The sequence below is a fragment of the Amborella trichopoda genome, chromosome 8, assembly GCF_054954075.1.
Source record: "Amborella trichopoda isolate Santa Cruz 75 chromosome 8, AtrichopodaSantaCruz75HAP2 v2.0, whole genome shotgun sequence".
NCBI lineage: Eukaryota > Viridiplantae > Streptophyta > Magnoliopsida > Amborellales > Amborellaceae > Amborella > Amborella trichopoda.
In genome coordinates this window covers 38,856,271-38,877,323 of record NC_142343.1, presented here as the reverse complement: position 1 = coordinate 38,877,323, position 21,053 = coordinate 38,856,271, and the positions used below count along the sequence as shown (strand labels likewise).

The window sequence follows — 21,053 nt, the reverse complement described above, 5'->3', positions numbered from 1 at the left end:
TAGTGTATGCATATATATCATATTAGTATTGATATACATCGTTACGAATACATTTGGATATGTATTTGTATGAATATATGTCTCTTGATAAGATTAGGTGTCTAGGGATCTCTTGATTATAATAAGATTAGTTAGTAATTATCAATAACTGTTGGTATCTATCCAGAACCGTTAGCCTTATATTATATTTATATGGGGTATTGTATATTCTTTATCACCAATCAATATATAGAGTGTTCTCTGCAATTTTTGAGATTCCAACAAAGTGGACTCAACTGAGTGCATTTGGACTCGCCCTAAGGGTGAGGTGAGTTTTGTTGAAGTATGTTGTACACCAATTATTGTATAGTTTATATATATCATTATGTCAATTCTAAATTAATAGTTCTCAAATGGCTTTTTGGATCATTTTATATGTAGTTCACCATCTTGACCATGGTTTGAATCCCCCTAATTAATATTGCCTTAATTATAATATGGGATTGTATACCATGAGACCATTTATCTTTGATATAAGAAGGTCACAACTGCTTATAACAATCCGATATGAAACCTGATAGCTTGGGCGTGTCACAAAGTTCCAAATTTTTTTTTGAAGTTTGAGCTCGATCAATGGAATAAATGTAGCCATCCAATTTCACATTCAAGGGTCAAGATTAGTTGTGACCACCTTGTACAAAATATAAATGGTCTCATTATATACTTTTCTTATAATGTATTTTTTTTTTGTCTTTTTTTTTTTCCTATCTCGGACTGAACTTGGCGAATTACGCAGAGTACTTTGGTCGAGTTGATTTTTGGTATATTGAATTCAACCATAAAATAATTGTATCAAGGTCTTCATTTAGAAAATTAACCAATCTCCACGTAATTGTGGAGAAATGAAGATTCAGCAAATTGTCAAAAAATAAAAGAAATGTAAAACATGAAGATTCAGATCGAATAAGTTGTCAAAGATAGAGGTAAAAAGGTAACAACAACAACATGGGATTTGGACTTGGTCAAACTCCACTATTAAAATACCCTATGTATTTAACTATGGGTGTGGTTTTTATAAGGTTGCAATATTAAACGATCAAATTAAGGTGCTCAACTATTAGAATACTTATGTATTTAACTATGGGTGTGGTTTTTATAAGGTTGCAATCTTAAACAATCAAATTAAGGCACACTTCCAAATTTTATCATAACATGTAATTGTCGTGTAAATTTTTTTTAGGATTATCTGAAAATCTATTTTGATATCTAATTATAAAATTTTAAAATGGTTAAAATCAAATGGACCTATAAACATATGACAATATTCAAAATGGACGATCTATATAATGTGTTGCAAGATGTACTATTTTTAAGACTCAAAATATTTTTTTATTTCTTTTTTATATTCATACATCTCGATGTCGAGACGATCAATTAGAGGGTTTTTCAACATTAAAACAATATTTTTCGATGGATTTTTGAGGTGCATTTTTAATTCTACATTTTAAGGTTGTAACTTTATATAAATTTTTTCTTTTATTATATTTAACTATTTTTTTTATAAATTTAAACCCAAAAATATATATAGATCCTATACCTTGACTCGACCGGACCCGGACCCAAATAGTCTACAGATCCAATATTTGAGTCCGGACCAGAGTAGTGTTTGGGTGCAATATTTAGATAAAGACTCGATCCGCACTGGATCCATGTTTTGAATCCATACCCAAACCCGTGTCGGGTATAGCCGTTAGGTCCGGCTTCAAGTCCAGTCCAATGCCACCTCTAGGTTTTAGACGTTTGTCTCTTCATGCCCCCCGCTATTGTGATCGTCGGAAGGTTTGTCCCGTAAGTTAAAGCATAATGAGAGTCATTTTAGTCTTAGGGTGTGTTTGATCGGACGGGTAGCGTCGTCTCTTTTCTTGCTCTCTCTCTCTTCTGCTCGCCCCGCCCTATCACTCTCTAATGTCCTCTCTCTTTCAAACTCCTAACCAAATCTCTCTCTGCAAATCCCAGACTGTGATCCTCTTACCTGTACCCACTTTCTTTTTCTCCCTAACCCCAAGTATTTCTTGAGCCCTCCACCAAATGGAAACCCTAGAAATTTTTGACGACTCCTTTTCTTCTTTTCCTAGCCTGGGTACAAAAGCAGAGCTTTGAATCCTAGACACCTTTATAGAGTCCGCTTGTGCCTGCATTCCGTTATCCATTTTGGGAGTCTCCATTGCTCTGAGCCACAGGTATTCACTAAACTCTCTCTTTTTTATCTGAAATTTACTTTGCATTTATGTTTAAAATGGAAATGATCAGGCCCACTAAAATTTCTCTTTTCAAAATATGTGATTTCTGTGTAATTTTGATGTAATTAGTTCTAGTAACCATTTCTTGTAAAATTATTGTTACTTTGATCAGTAAGATGAATTGATTAATATTTAGTATCAGTAAGATGAATTGATTAATATTTAGTCTGTAACATTTGTTTTTTACTGATTAATTTTTACTCTGTAACATTTGTTTTTTGATCACTTTCACTGTAAAAACTGTTTTTCTCTGGTAAAGTTTGAAGATGAGGTGGTATATCAGTGGCAATTGGGTGATCAGGGCATTGTAGAACATGAAAACATTGAGTATTCTGTTCTTCAATAATGAGCTGTATTGTAAAGTAAAAAGAGATCCTTACTTGTATTTGATCATGAAAACATTGATTAATCTGTTCTTCCATGCATATGGCGGCTACAATTGCATCTCATGGCTACTACTATTGACATGGTTCTATTACATATTTGTGCATCGTCTATTCAGCATTGTAGTTTATGTCAAGCATCAGGACATGCAATAATAAGTTATAAAAAGCTATGTGACTACACATTTTTGCAAAAGAGTTACTAATACTTTAGAAGAAATTTGCAGATATAATTGAACTTCGAAAGAAATTATTCTTGGTCCACAAACTTTGAATCGTTATTAAAGGCGGCTTTTTTTGGGAGAGGGATAGATAAAGAGCACGACGGACTCCTTATACATTTGATCTAAACCGCTCATTTGTTAGAGCTATTGAAGATTAGGTGTGCCTTAAATATTTCCCTCACATATGACATATATCGGCCTCATATCATAATAGCTGAACGAACAGTTCAAGCAGGCTTATTTACAACTCTCTAAAGGGCCAAACATTCCAGGGTCAATCAAACACAGGTACCCAGAACTTCCTAAATATTCCAGTAGTTTGTCAAACACAGGTTCACAGAACATTCCCCTTCCCAAGAAAGAAAAAACTTCCTAATTCCAGAGAACATCTATCTTCCAACAATCAAACACCCCCTTCGGTCGAGAGAGAGAGAGAGAGAGAGAGAGAGAGAGAGAGAGAGAGAGAGAGAGAGAGAGAGAGAGTAGCGCATCAGGGGGCAAAGACCTGATAGAAAAGTTTGTAACTCTACTTGCAAAACCACTGCATTTCATGTAAAATTCACAATATTCTTCATTCTCATTTGCAGTGCTATTACTATCTCTCTCTTAAAGTCCAAGCCTAGCTATGTTGAAGAGACTATCCAGCTTAGCCATACAATTCCACCATTATCCTCGTTCAAGCTCAACTCTCTTCCCCCCAAACCACGGTCACCCACAGTTTACAATAATGGAGAGAAAAGAAGCTCTGTTTGAGAGAATCAGGGGTTTCAGTGGATTGGCCATGGCGAGTTCGGGAACTGGAACAAGCCTTCTTAGTCTAAATGATCTTAGAGATAATAAGGGATCAAGAAAGAAGAAGACGAGGAAAGGAAGGGGGATTGGGTCTGGTAAAGGGAAAACAGCAGGACGAGGTCACAAGGGGCAAAAGGCGAGAGGAACAATGAAGTTTGGTTTTGAAGGAGGTCAGACGCCATTGAGACGCAGGTTACCGAAGCGAGGGTTTAAGAATCCATTTAGCCTCACATTTCAGGTGAGTGATTTTACTTTTATGAATTTCCTTTGTTTTCTTCTTTGTTTGGGGCCAGTGATTTATCGGTTTTGTTTCTTTTAGCCAGAAGGTTATTGCGTTGCTTTCTTGTAAATTAGAAATAATGTTTCTTTGTGTTATTTGTTGAATGGATTGGACATTTCAAGGTTGGGTAAATGTATGTTGAGTTTTTCTTATTTTCTGGTTTTGCTTTGGGGTTGAATTATTGTGACAAATGATCTCTCTCTTTCTCTCTCTCTGTTTTTTTTTCTTTAAGTGAATGCTCTAGTTTTGGTGCTGTATTTGTTTCTATAAGCAGTGCACATTTGCTTTTTTTTTTTCTATTCTTTTGATAAATGGTTTGCAATCTCGTTGTTGCCATGGATGGATTGGAACAATTCTGTCATCAAGTATTAAAGATGTTATTGTGTTCGATATATTGATAAGATAAAATGCAAGCATTACAAAAACTCTTAACAAATTCTAGCATGGGGTTGATCAATAATTTTTCAACACCCATGTTTGCTTCTAAATTGATGGATTTGATAAATTAGGGTTTGTCGAGTTCGAAAAGATGAATATTTTAGAGTTTAGACTTTGTTCTTTTTTTTTTGTCCTTGAAAATGGTGGCTAAAAGAGGAATAGATACTCTCCTAATTTTCTATGATATCTGTTATAATTTTATTTTATGCTGATCCCATTTTAGGGATATATTATTTCAAACGTGTGTGGGATGGATTCTGTTTGCCTAAATCTATTGCTATCCTAGTGATCTTTAGTCATCCTTGTTTCCTTATTAGACTTGGGCTGATTGGACTTCATCTTTTAGTTGCTCGACAAGCCGTACTTAGCATTGTATGCATTCCATAGATTTACACTCCGTTAAAACGAATAGCCGATTTGTATATGACTAAAACAAATCAAACAAAATGATACTATTGATTGTACAAGGGTTATACTTTACATCATGAGGTTTTTGTGACATTTGGTCATTCCAAACTCACTATTTGTGTCAAATTCACATCATACAAATTTTCATTTTCATTTGCTTTAATAAGTATATTATACAATTTTATTAGAAGGGCACTATTTAAAAGTGGAAAAAAATTTGTATGTCAAGGAGACTATCAAACAGCGAAACATAGTGCCAATGTGGTCCTTAGTTATTGACATCTTAATCTGGTGAAGAGATGATTTAGGAATCATCTAGGAAATGCCAATGGAAGATTAGTTGACATCTTAATCTGGTGAAGAGATGATTTAGGAATCATCTAGGAATGGAAGATTAGGTTTATGAGTGGGACAAGACAGCTGAGCTTCATATACCTTAGTGAAGCAGCTGTGTTCTTCAATTATTGGCTTCTCTTTCATCATCTCATTTGCGTGATTTAGGCGTTTGAATTCTGAAAAAAATGAGGTTGCTCATCAATTAGAACAGGTCCTGAAAGGCCACAATAATGTACATTCCTCTTATGGCCTTAGGGTACTGCCATTATCCTTGGTGGTTTTGTCTTTATTATATTTTGACTTTTGATATATGACGAGGTGATGGTAGCTGACATGGAGGCATTGTTCTTATTATGTTTTGAGTTTCCCTAGGCCGGATTTTTTTCTGTGTTAAGTAGCAACTATCTCCTGTTGTAAATGGATCAGCAAGTGGCTCAACAAGCATTTCTATAGATCATAACGGTGTCATTATTTTATTCCTTTGATGATATTAACCCCTCCTGATATCATTTTAGTCTCTCTTTTTCTGTTCTGCAATATGTTTTTGCTAGTAATTTGTAAAGGAGTACATAGAGTTACAATATTTTAGAATGTTATGGGATGCCGGGGCAACATCTTACCTTGGTGAACAAAAAGAACATCACATTGGTTTTCAGTTTTATTCAAAATGTAAACAATCACTACAATGGCGAATCGGTGATCATCCAATAAATAAATAAATAAATTGAATGGGTTCCATTACTCTTGCTTTTCCTATCCTTTCTGCAGTTGTTTGGTTTTATGGCGAGGAACTGGAGATCAGTAAAGCTCCTTTCACTGACAAGAGCTTGATGGTTTTTCTACTATGGCAATTGGCAGGCCTAGACAGTAGGTGGTCAGATTCCCAAATTGCCACCCTAGTGGGAGGGCGGTCAGATTCCCAAATTGCCAACCTAGTGGGAGGGCGGTCAGATTCCCAAATTGCCACCCTAGTGGGAGGGGCTTTAACCTTGACAGAGAATAAAGGAGATGCTCCATTATGGCCATCAGATCCCTTTGTGGCTGCTAGGGCCTTACTGAATTGTGAAGCTGTACTAGGCTCCGACTCCTAGCAGGCAGTGCCATATACTTTTGGCCAAGGGGTGAAAATTGTAGCTAGTGAACAAAGGTAGAGTTGTCAGTTGCTGGTTTGATTTAGGTGGTAGGTTGGTGTTCCCCTTGCTTAGGAAATAAAAAATATTTCACCCGGAGGAATTCCATCATCCTGTTGGTATTGCCCACTTTGGTCATTGAGAGGGGTTTGCCTTCTAAAGTTTGCAAGGCTGCTTCCGAGGCACAAAATTGCTGAAACATGAGAACCACAAAAACACTACTCACTAAAAAGTAGGATAATATGAAAGTATAGTAATCTTCAAAATTTATTGTGTGGATAAGATATCTTCTGTCTTGGTCACAAGTCTTCCCTTGTGTGCTAAGTTGAAGTGTTAACGATGGTATTGATATATGCCCCATAACTTTAATGATTGGATCCTCTGATTTGTGCATTCTCTTTGATTGTGGAGTGATGGTCATGGGTATTAATGATTATATAGGTTAAACTATGCAACTAGTGTTACTCATCATTACTTATCACGATTGAGACCCAGAGGTCAGGCGAAACCTCTTGTCCTTCAGAGCTACACCTGGCGCAAAGTTCCCCCCTATAGTATAGGCCGCCTGAGACACATGGATTATATGCTTCATGTTGTTTTAATTTTCAGTTATTAATCAGTGTTTTTACTGCTGTGATTTCTTCAAAACTTCTAGCCCCACACATAATCCAATCTCGTGTGGCACAGCTATCCTTGATAAGGTTTTCATGATTGATCACCAAGGAATGCTGATCACAACTTGTTGTATTATGTGCAAAAACCATGAGGAAGACATGAACCACCTCCTTTCGCATGCTGACTTGGCCACAATGATTTGGTCTTCATTCCCTAAGCTATTTGATTTTAACTGGGTTTGGCCCTCATCATGGACTTTCTCATGCACTGGTTCTCTCCTCCTTTCCCATCCCAAGAGTTACTATTATGGAGAATGACTATTGTTGCCATGCTATGGTCCCTATGGACCAAAAGAGACAAACTAATATTTCAAACTTATCCATCAAAGGGACAGGCATTTTAGATTAAATGAATGCTATTATTGTCATATCTTAGACAAGAAAATTGGCAATCTCAAAAGGAAATAAGTATCAGACTGTACTTTGATGTACATTCTTGGGGAAGCCAGGACTAGAGGGTATAGGATGTGTTTTCCGGATCCACAAAGGTGATGTAATTTCTACCTACTCTGAGCCAAGTGGAATGTGCAGTTCAAATGAAGCTGAAGCACGATCACTGTTAGATGGGGTTCGACTCCTTTTGACTCAGTGGAATTCAGTAGTGGTGGAAGGAGATTCAAAGAATGTTATAGTGTGAGCTAGTAAGGAAGCGACCTACCCATGGTCTATGAAATTTTTGGCCAATGTAATGATAGTGAAATAATGTTTTATGCATATAGTCTGAGGATTGAACTCAGTGGCTGACTCACTGATCAAAGGAGTTAAGAGGAAAGGACACAGGGATGGGAACCCAATTTTGACGCCCTTGGTACAGATTTCCCATTCTTGTATACCCAATCAATTATGGAAAGAAATTATAAAGTGAACTACCAAAAGGAAAACCGATTATTGATTAGAATGGGTTGAGGTGGCAAGAATATTGAAGTCCTGGCCTTGGATAAGTGGTAAAATTTATTTTACAAACTTCATTTATGGTTTTGGATAACTTTACCGTGTATGAGTCCAACTCCTTAGTGGGAAAGTTATCTACACCACCCCATGAATAAAGAATGGTCAAATACCATCCTTTGAATTTACCAAGGACATCTATCCCCTTTGCCGTTATCCCATGTACCTCCTTCCATACAGTCGAAAGAGGTCCATGCATTTTTATCCCAATTTTGCCCCTCTTCATTTAAGAAATCATTCTGTTTTTCTCTGTCTTTTTTTCCCATTAGGCCTCTTTCAACTCCCCCCCCCCCTTGGCCCCCCGTTTCTTTTTCCCCGGTGGCTGGCAACAAAATCCTTCTGGAGTCTGGACCAACTCTCCACCATTTCTCTCTCCAACTGGATTTTTCTGGAGAAAAACATGGTCTTCACCTTAAAAGTCCTACTCCCAATTGGGGTTCTGTCAATTGCCATCTTTCTCACCTGCCAAATTTCATGGCTTATGAGAGAGAGGAGAGAGATAGAGACAATGATTAGAATGGAAGGGGATATAGGGACAAAGGTGATGGTTATATATATATATATATATATATATATATATATATATATATATGGAAGCATCTACAAAACTACTATAGGTGAAGTTCTATAGTACTTCACCTACACCTCATCGCTGTCCAAAGTTCATCACACGGTCGCAATTGTCCGGTAGTATTTGAATTTTTATAATTATTGTACTAATCAGATTTATCCAAAATTTGGGGCATGTGTACATATGACCAAGTTGCACCAAAATAAAATATTAAATAAATAATAGACATAAAATAAAATGATGAAATTACCCCTGATACTTTATAGGAGTATTTTACATAATTTTTATCATTCAAATTATTTGTTTTATATTTTATTCACGTGCATTTCACTAAGGTGCACACACCTACACAATTTCATATCATTATGATTTGTAAAAAAAAAATTACAAAACACTATCAGACATCTATGACTGTGTGATAACTTTGAACGGTGATAAAGCTATAGGTGAAGTACTGTAGAACTTCACCTATAGGCGTTTTGTAGTGTTTTCCTATATATATATATATATATATATATCCCATTTTGATTGATTTCATGGCTTATAGGAGAGAGAAGGGCAGAGTGAGGAGGCAATGATTAGATTGGAAGGGGGTATAGGGACAAGAGTGATGGTTATATATATATATATGTACAGTGGTTTAAAAAACAGATCGGTGACCCGGATCGGGCACCCCAAAAACCCATCCAAATCGGCGAATTGGCGATCTGGATCGGAAATCAGCCGAATCGGTCGGATTAAGCTTTAAAAAAATCTAAAAATATTATTAAAATTGATTATAAATGTTGTTTTTTAAGAATCCAATAAGAAATCAGGGTACTATATTACTAATTTTCATTTTTTTCATCAATATGTGAATATTGAGTTTTTTTTTCTTTGTATGAACTTATTTTAACAAAAATACTTGTTGTAGTTTTGAAAAAAATAAGAAATGAGTTTTTTTTGACAAAAATATGAACTTATTTTAACAAAAATAAGAAATAATTTTTTTTGACAAAAATACTTGTATTTTTTTTTATAAGAACTTTTTATTTTTTGACAATAATTTTTTATTTTTTTATTTTTTGACAAAAACCTTTTATTTTTTTTTTTTGACAAGAAAAAGAATTGATAAGAACCTTTCATTTTTTTTATACAAAACTTTTTATTTTGTAGATAAGAAAAGAAAATTGACAAAAAGCGAAATTGATAAAAACCTTTTATTTTTATTTTTTAGAAAAAGCCTTTAATTTCTTTTATTAGAAAAAAATTTGACAAAAAATTTCGTTTTTTTTATACGAAACTTTTTATTTTATTGATAAGGATAAAATTTGTCAAAAAGCGAAATTGATAAAAACCTTTTATTTTTATTTTTTACAAAAAACTTTTAATTTTTTTGATAAGAAAATAATTTGACAAAAAAAAAGAGAAAAAAAAAACAGCTTCTCAACGAGAGGAATCGAACCCGCGTTCGTCTCACAATGAGGACACGCAATAACCGGTATAGCACTTGTAACTTAGTGTTTATAAAACTGTTAACAAAATATATAATATATGAACATTTTAAGGTTTTACCTATTCACATAGTCCCACATCGAAGAGAGAGAAGCAAATCTATATGAATAAATAGTTCTTTGTACTCACCGTTCGTAGTGCGTGTGAAGAAATGAGATTATGCGAAGCGTGTGGATCGTGAGCACACGTGTGTGTAAGAACTTAGAGCCGCGTGAAGCGTGCAGACCCGTGGGCTCCCGGTCTCTGACGATTTTTCCCTCGAAATTCCCTGAATTTTACAAAAGTGCTCTTTGACTGCGGGTCCTGCGTCATGACGCAAAGAACCGGGCGATTTATTGTGCAGAATCGTTGGTTTCTCTCTAAAACCGGGAAATTCCCGGCTTTACAAAAGAACCAACAAGAGATGACCTATTCCCGATTCGAATCTGCCGATTCGACAATTTTTAAAACACTGTATATATATATATATATATATATATATAAAACAGTCAACACAAGAGTTATAGAAAGCAATTAAACTAGAACAATCAGACAACAACTAGATATTATAGCAATCTTATAATAGAAGAAACAATGTCTAATCTCAATAAAGTATGAAACATACTTACATCTGACAAATACAGAAGCTGGTGAGAAGCTTTAATTGTTCCGGGATGTAAGCAGGAACCTTGTCTAAAAAACAATCACACATAATACTTTTACACTCGCTAAATTAGGTGGCTAGATACACCACCAGATATACAGAGGAGTACATAATAGAGAACAAAGAGAGATTGCAAAGAGCAGAGAGATTGCAGAGAAGTTGCAGAGAGGTAACGGTGAACAGAGGAGTTGCAGAGAGGTCTGTAGAGAACAGAGAGATTGCAGAGAGGTAACAATGAACAGAGGAGTTGCAGAGAGGTCTGTAGATAACAAAGAGGCTAAGGGCAGAGAGGCTAAGAGACTTGGAAACTCCAGGATGCCTTCTTCCTTCCCTTATTCCTCTTTTTATAGACTTAGAATAGATCGACTTGAAATGTTTTGGAGTCCGCACAGTAATTGATAGTGACCTGGTGGTTGGGGATGGTGACCTGCTATAGTTTGTCGGCTGTCGGTGATGTTGACATGCTACAATTTGTCGGCTGTCGGTGAGGGTGACCTGCTACAGTTTGTCGGTTGTCGGTGATCGTGACCTGCTACAGTTTGTCGGTTGTCTGTGAGGGTGACCTGCTCCAATTTGTCGGTTGTCGGTGATGCTTTTTGTGCTTTCCGCTTTGCCCCTCCCCCCATTTCTTCATGCTGAAAGAAATTGGATGCCAGCACAATCATCGCCATTCATTGGTAAAGTCTTTAGGTTCATCATTTTGGGAAGTAGTAGACATGTTGTCATCAGTAACTTCGAAAGCTTCCCAGGGTTTTAGTTTTAGCTCTGTTTAAGACATATTTGGATTTTGTTGTTGGGGAAGTGCCACATATTCTGAAATGTCCATTTTTTGTGGTGGTGGAGATGATAGGAATTTCATTGTGATTTTGCTAGGATTTAGGGAGTCGTTTTTGTAGCTATCCCACCATTTTATAGAGATTGACCTGTGTAATGTTGGGATATAATCATAGCTGTCCATATCATCTAATGAGACTTGGTACTCCCATTTTAAAATCCAAGGGACCTGATAGAAGGCCATAAAATATATGTGAAAGTTTCTTTTTAAACTTTTCTTATTAAAATCAGAGAATTTCCTCTGAGAAATTTGGAGATCTATTGGAAGTATCTGGTATGTGGATCCCCATATAGAGAACCAATTTTTAAACCAGTTTGGGAAATCATTTGGGCCAGTTATTTTAAACTGTATGTACCAACTATGAGAATTCTTTGTATTTTGTTACGCGAAGACTTCATCCCAAGCCTTCATATATTCGTAATGATGGTAGGATTTGATTTTAAAACCTTTTGCTTTGATGACCCTTGGATTTAAAGGGTCCAGTCTCCATTCTTTGCAGGTGATAACTTTTTTGATTTGAAATTTAGAATATGCTATTTTAGTATCATTGTTTCTGGAATGATGGACAATGAAAACTAATTCTGTTTCTATTAAGATGCATTCATACCATTCTCTGCTTCTAGTCCCATTATTTGGATGCATATGTTGCCTGAGATATAAGGCGGCTACTTCAGTCGGATGTTTGGACTGATGTTCGTTTTCAATGACCAACAATGGAATATATGCTGTCTCTAAGTATATTGATTTTGCACAAAGAGTTTGAGTGCATATTGGATTTTGAGAGAGAGATATATCAATATCCTGTATTTGTTTTCTTATTAAAGTTTTTGGTGTTGATGGGGATGCCAAGGATGAACTTGGATTGGGAACTATGTCCATTGTCTGCCTTTGGTGTTGCTTGCCTCTTCTGTCTTCCCTGCAGAAATTCTCTAGTCAAGAAGTCAGGCAAATAATTGTTTTGACCATTTATATGCTCAATAGTAAATTCGAAAGCAGAAAGAATACCTTGCCATCTTGCGAAGATTTGCTTGGAGACGAGATTTTTTACGTCTTTCTGTAGGATGTCTTTAGCTGCTTTACCATCCGTCCTTAGAATGAATGATTGATTGAGTAGATCACTTTGGAATTTGGTAATAGCGTGGACTATTGCCAGTATCTCTTTTTTTACTGTTGAGTAATTTTGTTGAGCAGGATTCCAGGTTTTAGTTGTAAATCGGACCAAGTGCTCTTGATTATTTATTTGTTGTTTTAGTATAGCACCATACCCTTGTTTTGAAGCATTTGTTTCAACAATTTTGAATGCTGTAGGACAAGATAGGGCCAGGCATGGTAATTCTTTGGCTTTTATTTTGATTTTTTTTACAGCTTTGGTATGTTCATCCGTCCATGCTGGAGGATTCTTTTTTAGCCTTTGAAATAGGGGCTTTGCATCGAGTGCTAAATCTTTATAAAAATCCGAAATATAGTTCAGGCAACCAAGAAACCTTTATAATTCAGTTTTGCCTAAAATTATATCTGGGAATTTGGATGCAAACTCAATTGCCCTGTCAATAGGAATGATTCTCCGATGGAAAATATTATGTCCAAGAAATCGAATTTTAGTTTGGCAAATATTTATTTTTCTTGCAGACACTACCAAACGGCATTTTTTATTGCTTTGATAAATGTACTTAAATGCTTTCAGTGCTGCTCAATTGATTCTGAGAAAACAAGTACATCACCAATATAAACTATCATAAATTTAGTATAGGGATTAAAGATTTCATTCATAATATTTTGGAACTCAGAGGGTGCATTTTGTAATCCAAAAGGCATAACATTCCATTCAAACTGCCCAAATGGGACATTGAAGGCAGTTTTATATTTGTCTTCTTCAGAAATTTGGATCTGCCAATAGCCTGATTTGAGATCAAATTTTGAAAATATACATGCACTAACTAGTCTATCCAAAAGATCTCGTTTGTTTGGTATTGGATATCTAATCCATCTCAAGACTTTATTGAGTGGTTTGTAATTTATAACCAGTCTTGGAGTACCTCTTTCAATTTCCGAGGCCTTTTCTACGTAAAAAGCCGAACAGCTCCATGGTGACGAGCTTTTCCTGATAAGTATTTTTTCTAATAATTCTTTTATTTCCTTTTTGCAGATTTCAAGTAACCTATTATTCATTTGAATGGGTCTTGCTTTAGTAGGAATTTTGCTTTCTCTAAAGTCTGGTTCATAAGGTAGTTTTACTATGTGTTGCTTCCTATCCCAAAAGGCGTTAGGGATATCTGCACATATATCTTTTTTCATATTTATTTTTAAGGATTTGATTTTACTGTGTTTCTGGAAGAGATAATTTTTCTTCTATATTTTTATATTTTATTTCTTCTTTGAGATGGTACAAAAATTTTTCTTTGGAAGAAATCGTGTCTTTAATTTTTTTAATCTCATGGACTCTGGGCTTTTCAATAAAGGTAAATTTTACCTTATGCCCTTCAATGCTAGCTTCTATTCTTGTATCATATATTTTTATTGGGTAGAGCATATTTAGAAACGGAGTCCCTAGGATAACAGGCTGTCTTAAGCCTTTCACCATAATGAATGGAAAGTTGAAACAAGCACCATTATTGCAGATTGTAGTATCTGTTAATTTGTAGTTTATAAGCATTTTACTGCCATCTGCCGTATTAAGTATTTGAGTGGTTTTACTAAAATATTTAATTGGTATTAATCCTTCGTTAATACAGTTTAGATCTGCCCCTATGTCTATTAAAGCAGTGGTTTGGAAGCTGTATTCCTTTTGTACCACAATTTTGATATTGGTAAACCATTTTTGAGTTATAATTCTATCTACCAAGTTTACATATTTGCAAGTTTGAACCTTCTCAATTATATTCATATCAGATTTGGGTCTTGGAAGGGTATCTTCAATTTCTGGTGGAAGTGGACATTATGCTCAGTGATTAACCGATCACAATAAAGTATGAAACATACTTACATTTGACAAATACAGAAGCTGGTGAAAAGCTTTAATTGTTCCGGGATGTAAGCAGGAACCTCGTCCCAAAAACAATCACACATAATATTTTTATACTCACTAAATTAGGTGGCTAGATACACCACCAGATATACAGAGGAGTACAGAATAGAGAACAGAGAGAGATTGCAAAGAACAGAGAGATTGCAGAGAAGTTGCACAGAGGTAACAGTGAACAGAGGAGTTGCAGAGAGGTCTGTAGAGAACAAAGAGATTGCAGAGAAGTTGCAGAGAGGTAACAATGAACAAAGGAGTTGCAGAGAGGTCTAAAGAGGTCTGTAGAGAACAGAGAGATTGCAGAGAAGTTGCAGAGAGGTAACAATGAACAGAGGAGTTGCAGAGAGGTCTGTAGAGAACAGAGAGGCTAAGAGCAGAGAGGCTAAGAGACTTGGAAACTCCAGGATTTGGTTTTAACTTGTTTATGGCATTTTCGATTCGGGTGGTTTGTTTGCCTATTGTTTGGAGGAAAATGTTTGTATAATTATTTTGTTCAATAATATGAGGTATTTTATTTAGATTGGCCATGCTTTGCTCTCCTTCTTTGGGTCCTAATTTAGAGGTGAGGCTCTAATTTCAATATATATATATATATATATATATATATATAGGGTGTGGTTTGTTTAGAGCCTAGACTTTAAACAATCAAATTAGAGCCTATCTTCAAATAGTGTCGAGAAATGTGGTTTCAATAGTAGAAATCTTTGTGATAAGCTTAAAATATATTTTCATATTTATTTATAAAGTTTAAAGCTTCAAAAATACTGTAGATCGACAGATCTATGAAAACTTGAAAATCTTGAAAATTGACGGTCCAAAAATACGTTACAAAATACTCTATTTCCAAAACTAGAAATCTATTGTTTTCTCATGTCCATGTATCTTGATGGCGAGATAATGAATTTGAGGATATTTGGGCATCAACAACCTCTTCTAGTGAAACTTTTGAGGTAGGCTCTAATGTGATTGTTTAGAGCCTCGGCTCTATATAAACTTTTCCCATATATATATATATATGTATATTTCAATGAATATGTATATCCCATTTTCATTGATTTCATGGCTTATGAGAGATAGAAGGGGAGAGAGAGGAGACAATGATTAGAATGGAAGGGGATATCATGGCTTATGAGAGAGAGAAGGGAAGAGAGAGGAGACCACGATGAGTGAGGGAGGGCAAAATTGGGAACAAAAATGCTTTGGCCCCCCTTCTTAAGCGATGCCTGTTACTTCCACTCTTAAAGATTATTTCTTTTGGTTTTTCTTTTTATAAATATTCTATTTACTTCATATTTTTGTGTGTCAAGATCTTTAGACATCAATCTGAAAAGAATTATAATTATGTAAATCATGTTGGCTTCTGTGTGCTAGCATCGCAAAATAGAAATAAGAGTGAAAGGAAGTTGTAAACCCATCGCAGTTGCAGCAGTGTCAATCAGTTTTTTACCAGGCGTTGTTTCTCTCTTTTAACCTTTATATTACTCTCTCTCTCTCTCTCTCTCATTGTTCTTGTTTGTGATGTCAAAATTGGAGTTTGTCTTCATGTTTTTTATTAACTTTCTTTACTTGGATAGCCAGTAGGCTTGGGAAAGATCGCAAAACTAATAAATGAAGGCCGGATCGACTCTTCAGAATTGATAACAATGAAAACTCTCAAGGTATTCTCAAGAAAAATCCTTCCATCTCATCCATAGATATATCCTACTGTAGCAAGTATTTGAATAAAAAATGCATGTGCCCCTCAGGAAACAGGTGCAATTGGAAAGCAAATAAAAGATGGAGTAAGACTGATGGGTCGTGGTGCTGAAAAGATCCAGTGGCCGATTCATCTCGAGGTACCCATTGATGTTACTATATATATATATATATATATATATATTTATATTTATACTTATTGAGAGAGAGAGAGAGAGAGAGAGAGAGAGAGAGAGAGAGAGATGTATGTAGGTATGTATGCATATTTGGTTACTGAGAGAAAATTTGTAGGGATTGTTTACTATGAGGCCATTTACGTTGCATATAAGGAGGTCACAATTACAACTAGCCCTTAGATGTCAAAGTTGGATGGCTTGGGGTATGTCACGAACTTCGAAAAATTTCTTTTTGAACTTTGAGACTAGTCAATGACATGCTACAACCACCCAATTAGATATCTGAAGGATAAGAGTGATTCTGACCTCCTTATGCTAAAAATAAATGGCCTCTTTGTTTACTTTCCCAAATTTATATTGCAAAACTTTGTGACATATTTAGAAATGGTTTGTGCAAGAGACACATTGTCATTCATGAAATGGTGCAGGTGACAAGGGTGACTGTGAAGGCTAAGGAAGCAGTTGAAGCAGCTGGTGGATCTGTTAGGAGAGTTTATTACAATAAGTTGGGATTTAGGGCCCTTCTTAAACCGGAGTGGTTTGAGAAGAAAGGAAGGTTATTACCAAGGGCTGCAAGGCCGCCTCCAAAGCAACGAGATAAGGTCGATAGCATTGGCCGCCTACCTGCCCCGACTAAGCCACTTCCTCTTGATCCTGTGGCCTCCTGATCTCAACAACCAAATTCAGCCTCCCCCTATTTGGGTCCACACAAAATTCTGTTGATCTCTTCTTGCTTTTGTTGTTGATTAGTATATGGAAATTTTGTTTTGGGTTAAAATATATGGAAATATTTAAGCATGGAATCTAGTTTTCATTTAGATAATTTCTTTTCTTACGTGGGTAATATTCTGTAGGTTTATTGGTTCTTGAGGGAGACCTTGCCATCAAATTTGACCCTTGTTTGGGTTTCATCAGTCAGCTGGTATGTTGAAATAATTGTGTTGCCTCAATTCATTAGATTTTCTGAGCAGTTCTGCTAGGATTATCCCAACCTTTGATGATGGGTTGCTGGAAGTGGTCTGATTAGTGACATGTGGAACAGTTAACGTTGAGGTCGGGTTGGTTCTTTTGATTTGTGGTTGATCATACTATTAGGAGGCTGAAAGCCGAACAAATAGGTGGAAATGTAGCCAAGATATCTTGTCAGTGATGCATGGGCCTAAAATGCAACCATCACACAAATGTGGTTACCCATCAGTTTGAATGAGAGTCTAGATGCATTGATAGAGTTTGTCACTGGGAACTCATGCTTTATTGAGTTCTCATTCACTCTCTGGCTTCCTATAATGTCAAACAAATGAAACAAATTTATATCCAAATGATAGATGTCATGCATTGCCGATTATAACAAGCATGTCATAAATTCTGTCACAGTTTGTTCTTCAGCGGAACATTTGTTTCGGCCAAGACAACAGTTCATCTTGGGAATTGTGATAGTGTTGTGCATGTGTGTGCTCGCGTGCTATGCACACAACAATTTCCTACTATTGATTGTATAAATTTATCTCCATGATGAAGACTTCGCTTAATTTCTGATTATTGATGCTATGAGTAAATTAGACGTGTTTAAGTCCGAATTTTGGTAATATAAATAATTGAGACATGTTTAGTCTCTGATTGCTGATGGTAATAATAATGGAGACAATCGCTTTGATTACAAAGTAGTTTGTTCTATGGAGATTTAGTAAATAATACTAATCTAGCAAGTTGAGGATGTTTGGATATTTCATGAAGATTTAGAGTAGCGATTTATTTTGTAGTCATGTAACTGAAAAGATTATATATTTCTACGGAACAAAATGTATATTTGCTTCCTCTAGTAAGTAACTAGCTAGGAGTTTTTTCAGAACCAGAATTTTCAGGTACACGATCTACTCAACCCAGCCACCAGTGTAAAATCATCATCATCATAGCGACCAACATAAAATGGCAAAAAAGAAAAAGAAAAAAGAAGGAAAAGTGTGTTTGAAGAAAACCATATCCTAGAATACGACGTCTGATGGAGAAAGTCAAGTGGGTTTTTGGCCCAAGGGAGCAAATGAACATGTTGCTATTGTTGGACTGTTTAAATTTTCATCAAATAAGAACCCTTAGTATTTCTTTTCTTATTGTTATAAAAGGATGTTGTCAATGACTTATCAAAAAAAAAAAAGAAAAAAAAGGATGTTGTCAATGTCCCATCACAATAATAAAAACCTTCAAAAACTGATGCACTCATCGTGATCATGTGAGCAAGTTCACAACTTGATTCCTTAAACGACTATATTGGTCCCTTATTAGAGAGATTTCAAAATATTTTTGTGAAGTGTCTTCATTATTTTGTGAAATTAAAACAGACAAAATATAGCATAATCAACTTCAATAAATATCCTTGTGTTGGGTAAAAAATAAACGATAGGAAGACATATGATTAAGGAGGGATTCGAACCCCCAAAGGTTAAGTTTTTTTTAGCGACTTGAACCCACGCTCTTTGGGACCAGAGCCATAATGCGGTGGATAATGAATAACATAACAAACATGGAGTTCACAAGAAGGTTATCTCCAAACTCATCATCTAGAATCAAAACATAATGGAAGAAACACATTACAAAACAATTCTTCATTAAATGGTTCCACAAATTAAGTTAGGTTGCTATTAACATGCACTAATACAAGATGCCTTAGTACCTCTCCTAGTCAAGCAAGCTGAGTCAGAGAGTGATTTTATAATGGTGGTTTATATGGAAAGTCCCTGTGTCATTTCCATAACCCACTTTTTACAAAGGGAAAGAACAAAAATAGAAAAAGACATTCGTTAGGGTTGATTACTGGTCATACAATTCTATTTAACAGATTAAACTAGAAAATTATGTACATTCCTCACTAGTATTCTTCAGGCAAGGAGGAAGGTGGCACAGCACAAGCTACTGATTGAACTTGAATCCTGCCAAAGATATTTCTCTTAGACTAATCTTGAGTACAAAACATAAAAAGTTCAGTGAATGCTTACCATGATCCATTAGCGGATGTTATGTAGAACTCTTGAGGCATCCATCGTCACTCTCTGTTGAGATTGAGCATAGCGGGACTGATCGAGACATTAACCATTACTGCTGTTCACCGTTGGCTGTTGACGATCAATGTCCGATAAGAGCACTGTATACCAAAATCCTATACCTCCTGGTTCCTTGACATCATCCACAGATATTACCAGGCTTGCGCCATCTAGATACATCAATATCGGAACACTTCCAACAAGTCCCATGTTTTACTGTGCAAAGGACAGAAAGATATGCACATCATCCAAGCGAAAATTCTCATTGTTAAGGGGAACAAAAAACACATATCTTCAAGAGGAACAAAAAACGCATACCTCTGAATCATAGAAACTTAGAATCCCATTATATGAAAATGTCTTACTATTTTCATGCCATTTACAGCAAGAGACCTGCTGCAACAATTCAATTATTTTTCTTGCCAAATGCCGATTGACATAAACATAAAGAAATACAGTCTGTGAGTTTGATGACACTTGGAATCTGTCATTTTCAAAAGATAAATTCTTGGAGACATGGATTTAATAGTGAGAATGGAAGGAAATATCGGTACTACTGTTAGGATTTATTCATTACAAATATGTGCATTCCTGTCAAACTTAATTACCAGGATGTTATTTTTGTTGGAAACAGAAATTCCCTTTGTCCAAACATCAATATTGATGTCCCCCAAGATGAGACTGCATGTATGCCCACTAGCTTCCGGATACTGAGGTTTGCGGACCTTAAAGGGTATCTTCCAGAGACCATTAATATAAATATTACTATGGGAAAAAAAACCTTGTAAGGTTGAAAGATGCAAACATCATGTTCCTTGCGAGCCATAGAACCAGGCAAGGAAGTAACAAGAAGAAGTGACTAGAAAAGGGTGATCAATGTTGCAACAACCGTTTAAAAAAAAAAAAAAAAAAAAAAAGAAAACTGTAAATTTAATCTAAAAAAAAGAAAAAAAACTTAAATACACTATAACTCCTGAGAAAAAAATGCAATGTTGGGTGCAAGATAACAATGGTTTGTGGTTTGTTGATCTTAAACTCATCTCCTTTTCATGTTACCAGGAGAATGATCCATTCCATTGGTTCATGTCATGGGAAAATTTCAAGTCAAAATTACAAGAATTAGGATGTGGCTTCAAAAAGAAGAAATTAGTTTGCCTCTTATTTCGCACAATTTACCATTATATCTTCATACGTCTGTCGATTTTCAGCCAAGATGTCAAATGCAACCAAAATTTAGGTCTTGAATAAAGTCAAACAGTAATATGGATTCCTATCTAGCATCAAGGCAACAAAAAATTAGACAAGCATTTTGTGAAGCCAATTCAGTATACATATTGGCTAACATAGGTACTAGGTATATTAGATGCTACACATAAGTTTATAACTTCTATGAAATTGGTTTTATACAATTGTAACTTACCCAACCATCATTTGATAAGCACTCTTAAGTAATAGAAATATATACCATGACCATTTACTTTTGATACAAGGAGGTCACATTCATTATTGACCACTAGATGTGAAATTGAATGGTTGGAGGTGTGTTATTAATTGGGTATTAAGTCCAAATTAAAATTTCTCAAATATATTAACATACTTCAATATATTGAATTTCACATCCAATAACTAAAAATGATTGTGACTTCCTTGTACTAAATGTAAATGATCTCATAATATACAATCCTATAAGTAA

The 21,053-nt window shown here is 35.4% G+C and overlaps 1 protein-coding gene across 6 annotated transcripts; it reads left to right on the top strand.

The window, feature by feature from the left end:
- The first annotated feature begins 1,862 nt into the window (after positions 1-1,862).
- Positions 1,863-17,939, top strand: LOC18433446 (Ribosomal protein L18e/L15 superfamily protein). Of its 6 annotated transcripts, none has more exons than XR_016060584.1 (7): positions 1,863-2,219; positions 3,474-3,916; positions 16,029-16,112; positions 16,200-16,289; positions 16,754-17,043; positions 17,180-17,247; positions 17,368-17,939. XR_016060584.1 is itself a non-coding variant. In XM_020666823.2 (6 exons), the coding sequence occupies exons 3-6, from the start codon at positions 3,512-3,514 to the stop codon at positions 16,991-16,993; spliced, it is 819 nt and encodes a 272-aa protein (XP_020522482.1). In that variant the 5' UTR covers positions 1,863-2,219; positions 2,890-3,174; positions 3,474-3,511; the 3' UTR covers positions 16,994-17,145. The 6 variants fall into 6 exon arrangements, 4 of the variants coding, with proteins under 4 accessions (XP_020522482.1, XP_006843598.2, XP_088729737.1 ...); XR_016060585.1 differs by adding an exon at positions 2,890-3,174 and having other exon boundaries at positions 17,180-17,939; XM_020666823.2 differs by lacking the exons at positions 17,180-17,247; positions 17,368-17,939 and adding an exon at positions 2,890-3,174 and having other exon boundaries at positions 16,754-17,145.
- The last annotated feature ends 3,114 nt before the right edge of the window (positions 17,940-21,053 follow it).

Coding starts and splice junctions, on each gene's coding strand:
- LOC18433446 (XM_006843535.4), top strand. CDS start 3,512: ATGTTGAAGAGACTATCCAGCTTAGCCATACAATTCCACCATTATCCT. Junction 3,917..16,028: donor CATTTAGCCTCACATTTCAG/GTGAGTGATTTT, acceptor TTACTTGGATAG/CCAGTAGGCTTGGGAAAGAT. Junction 16,113..16,199: donor TAACAATGAAAACTCTCAAG/GTATTCTCAAGA, acceptor TGTGCCCCTCAG/GAAACAGGTGCAATTGGAAA.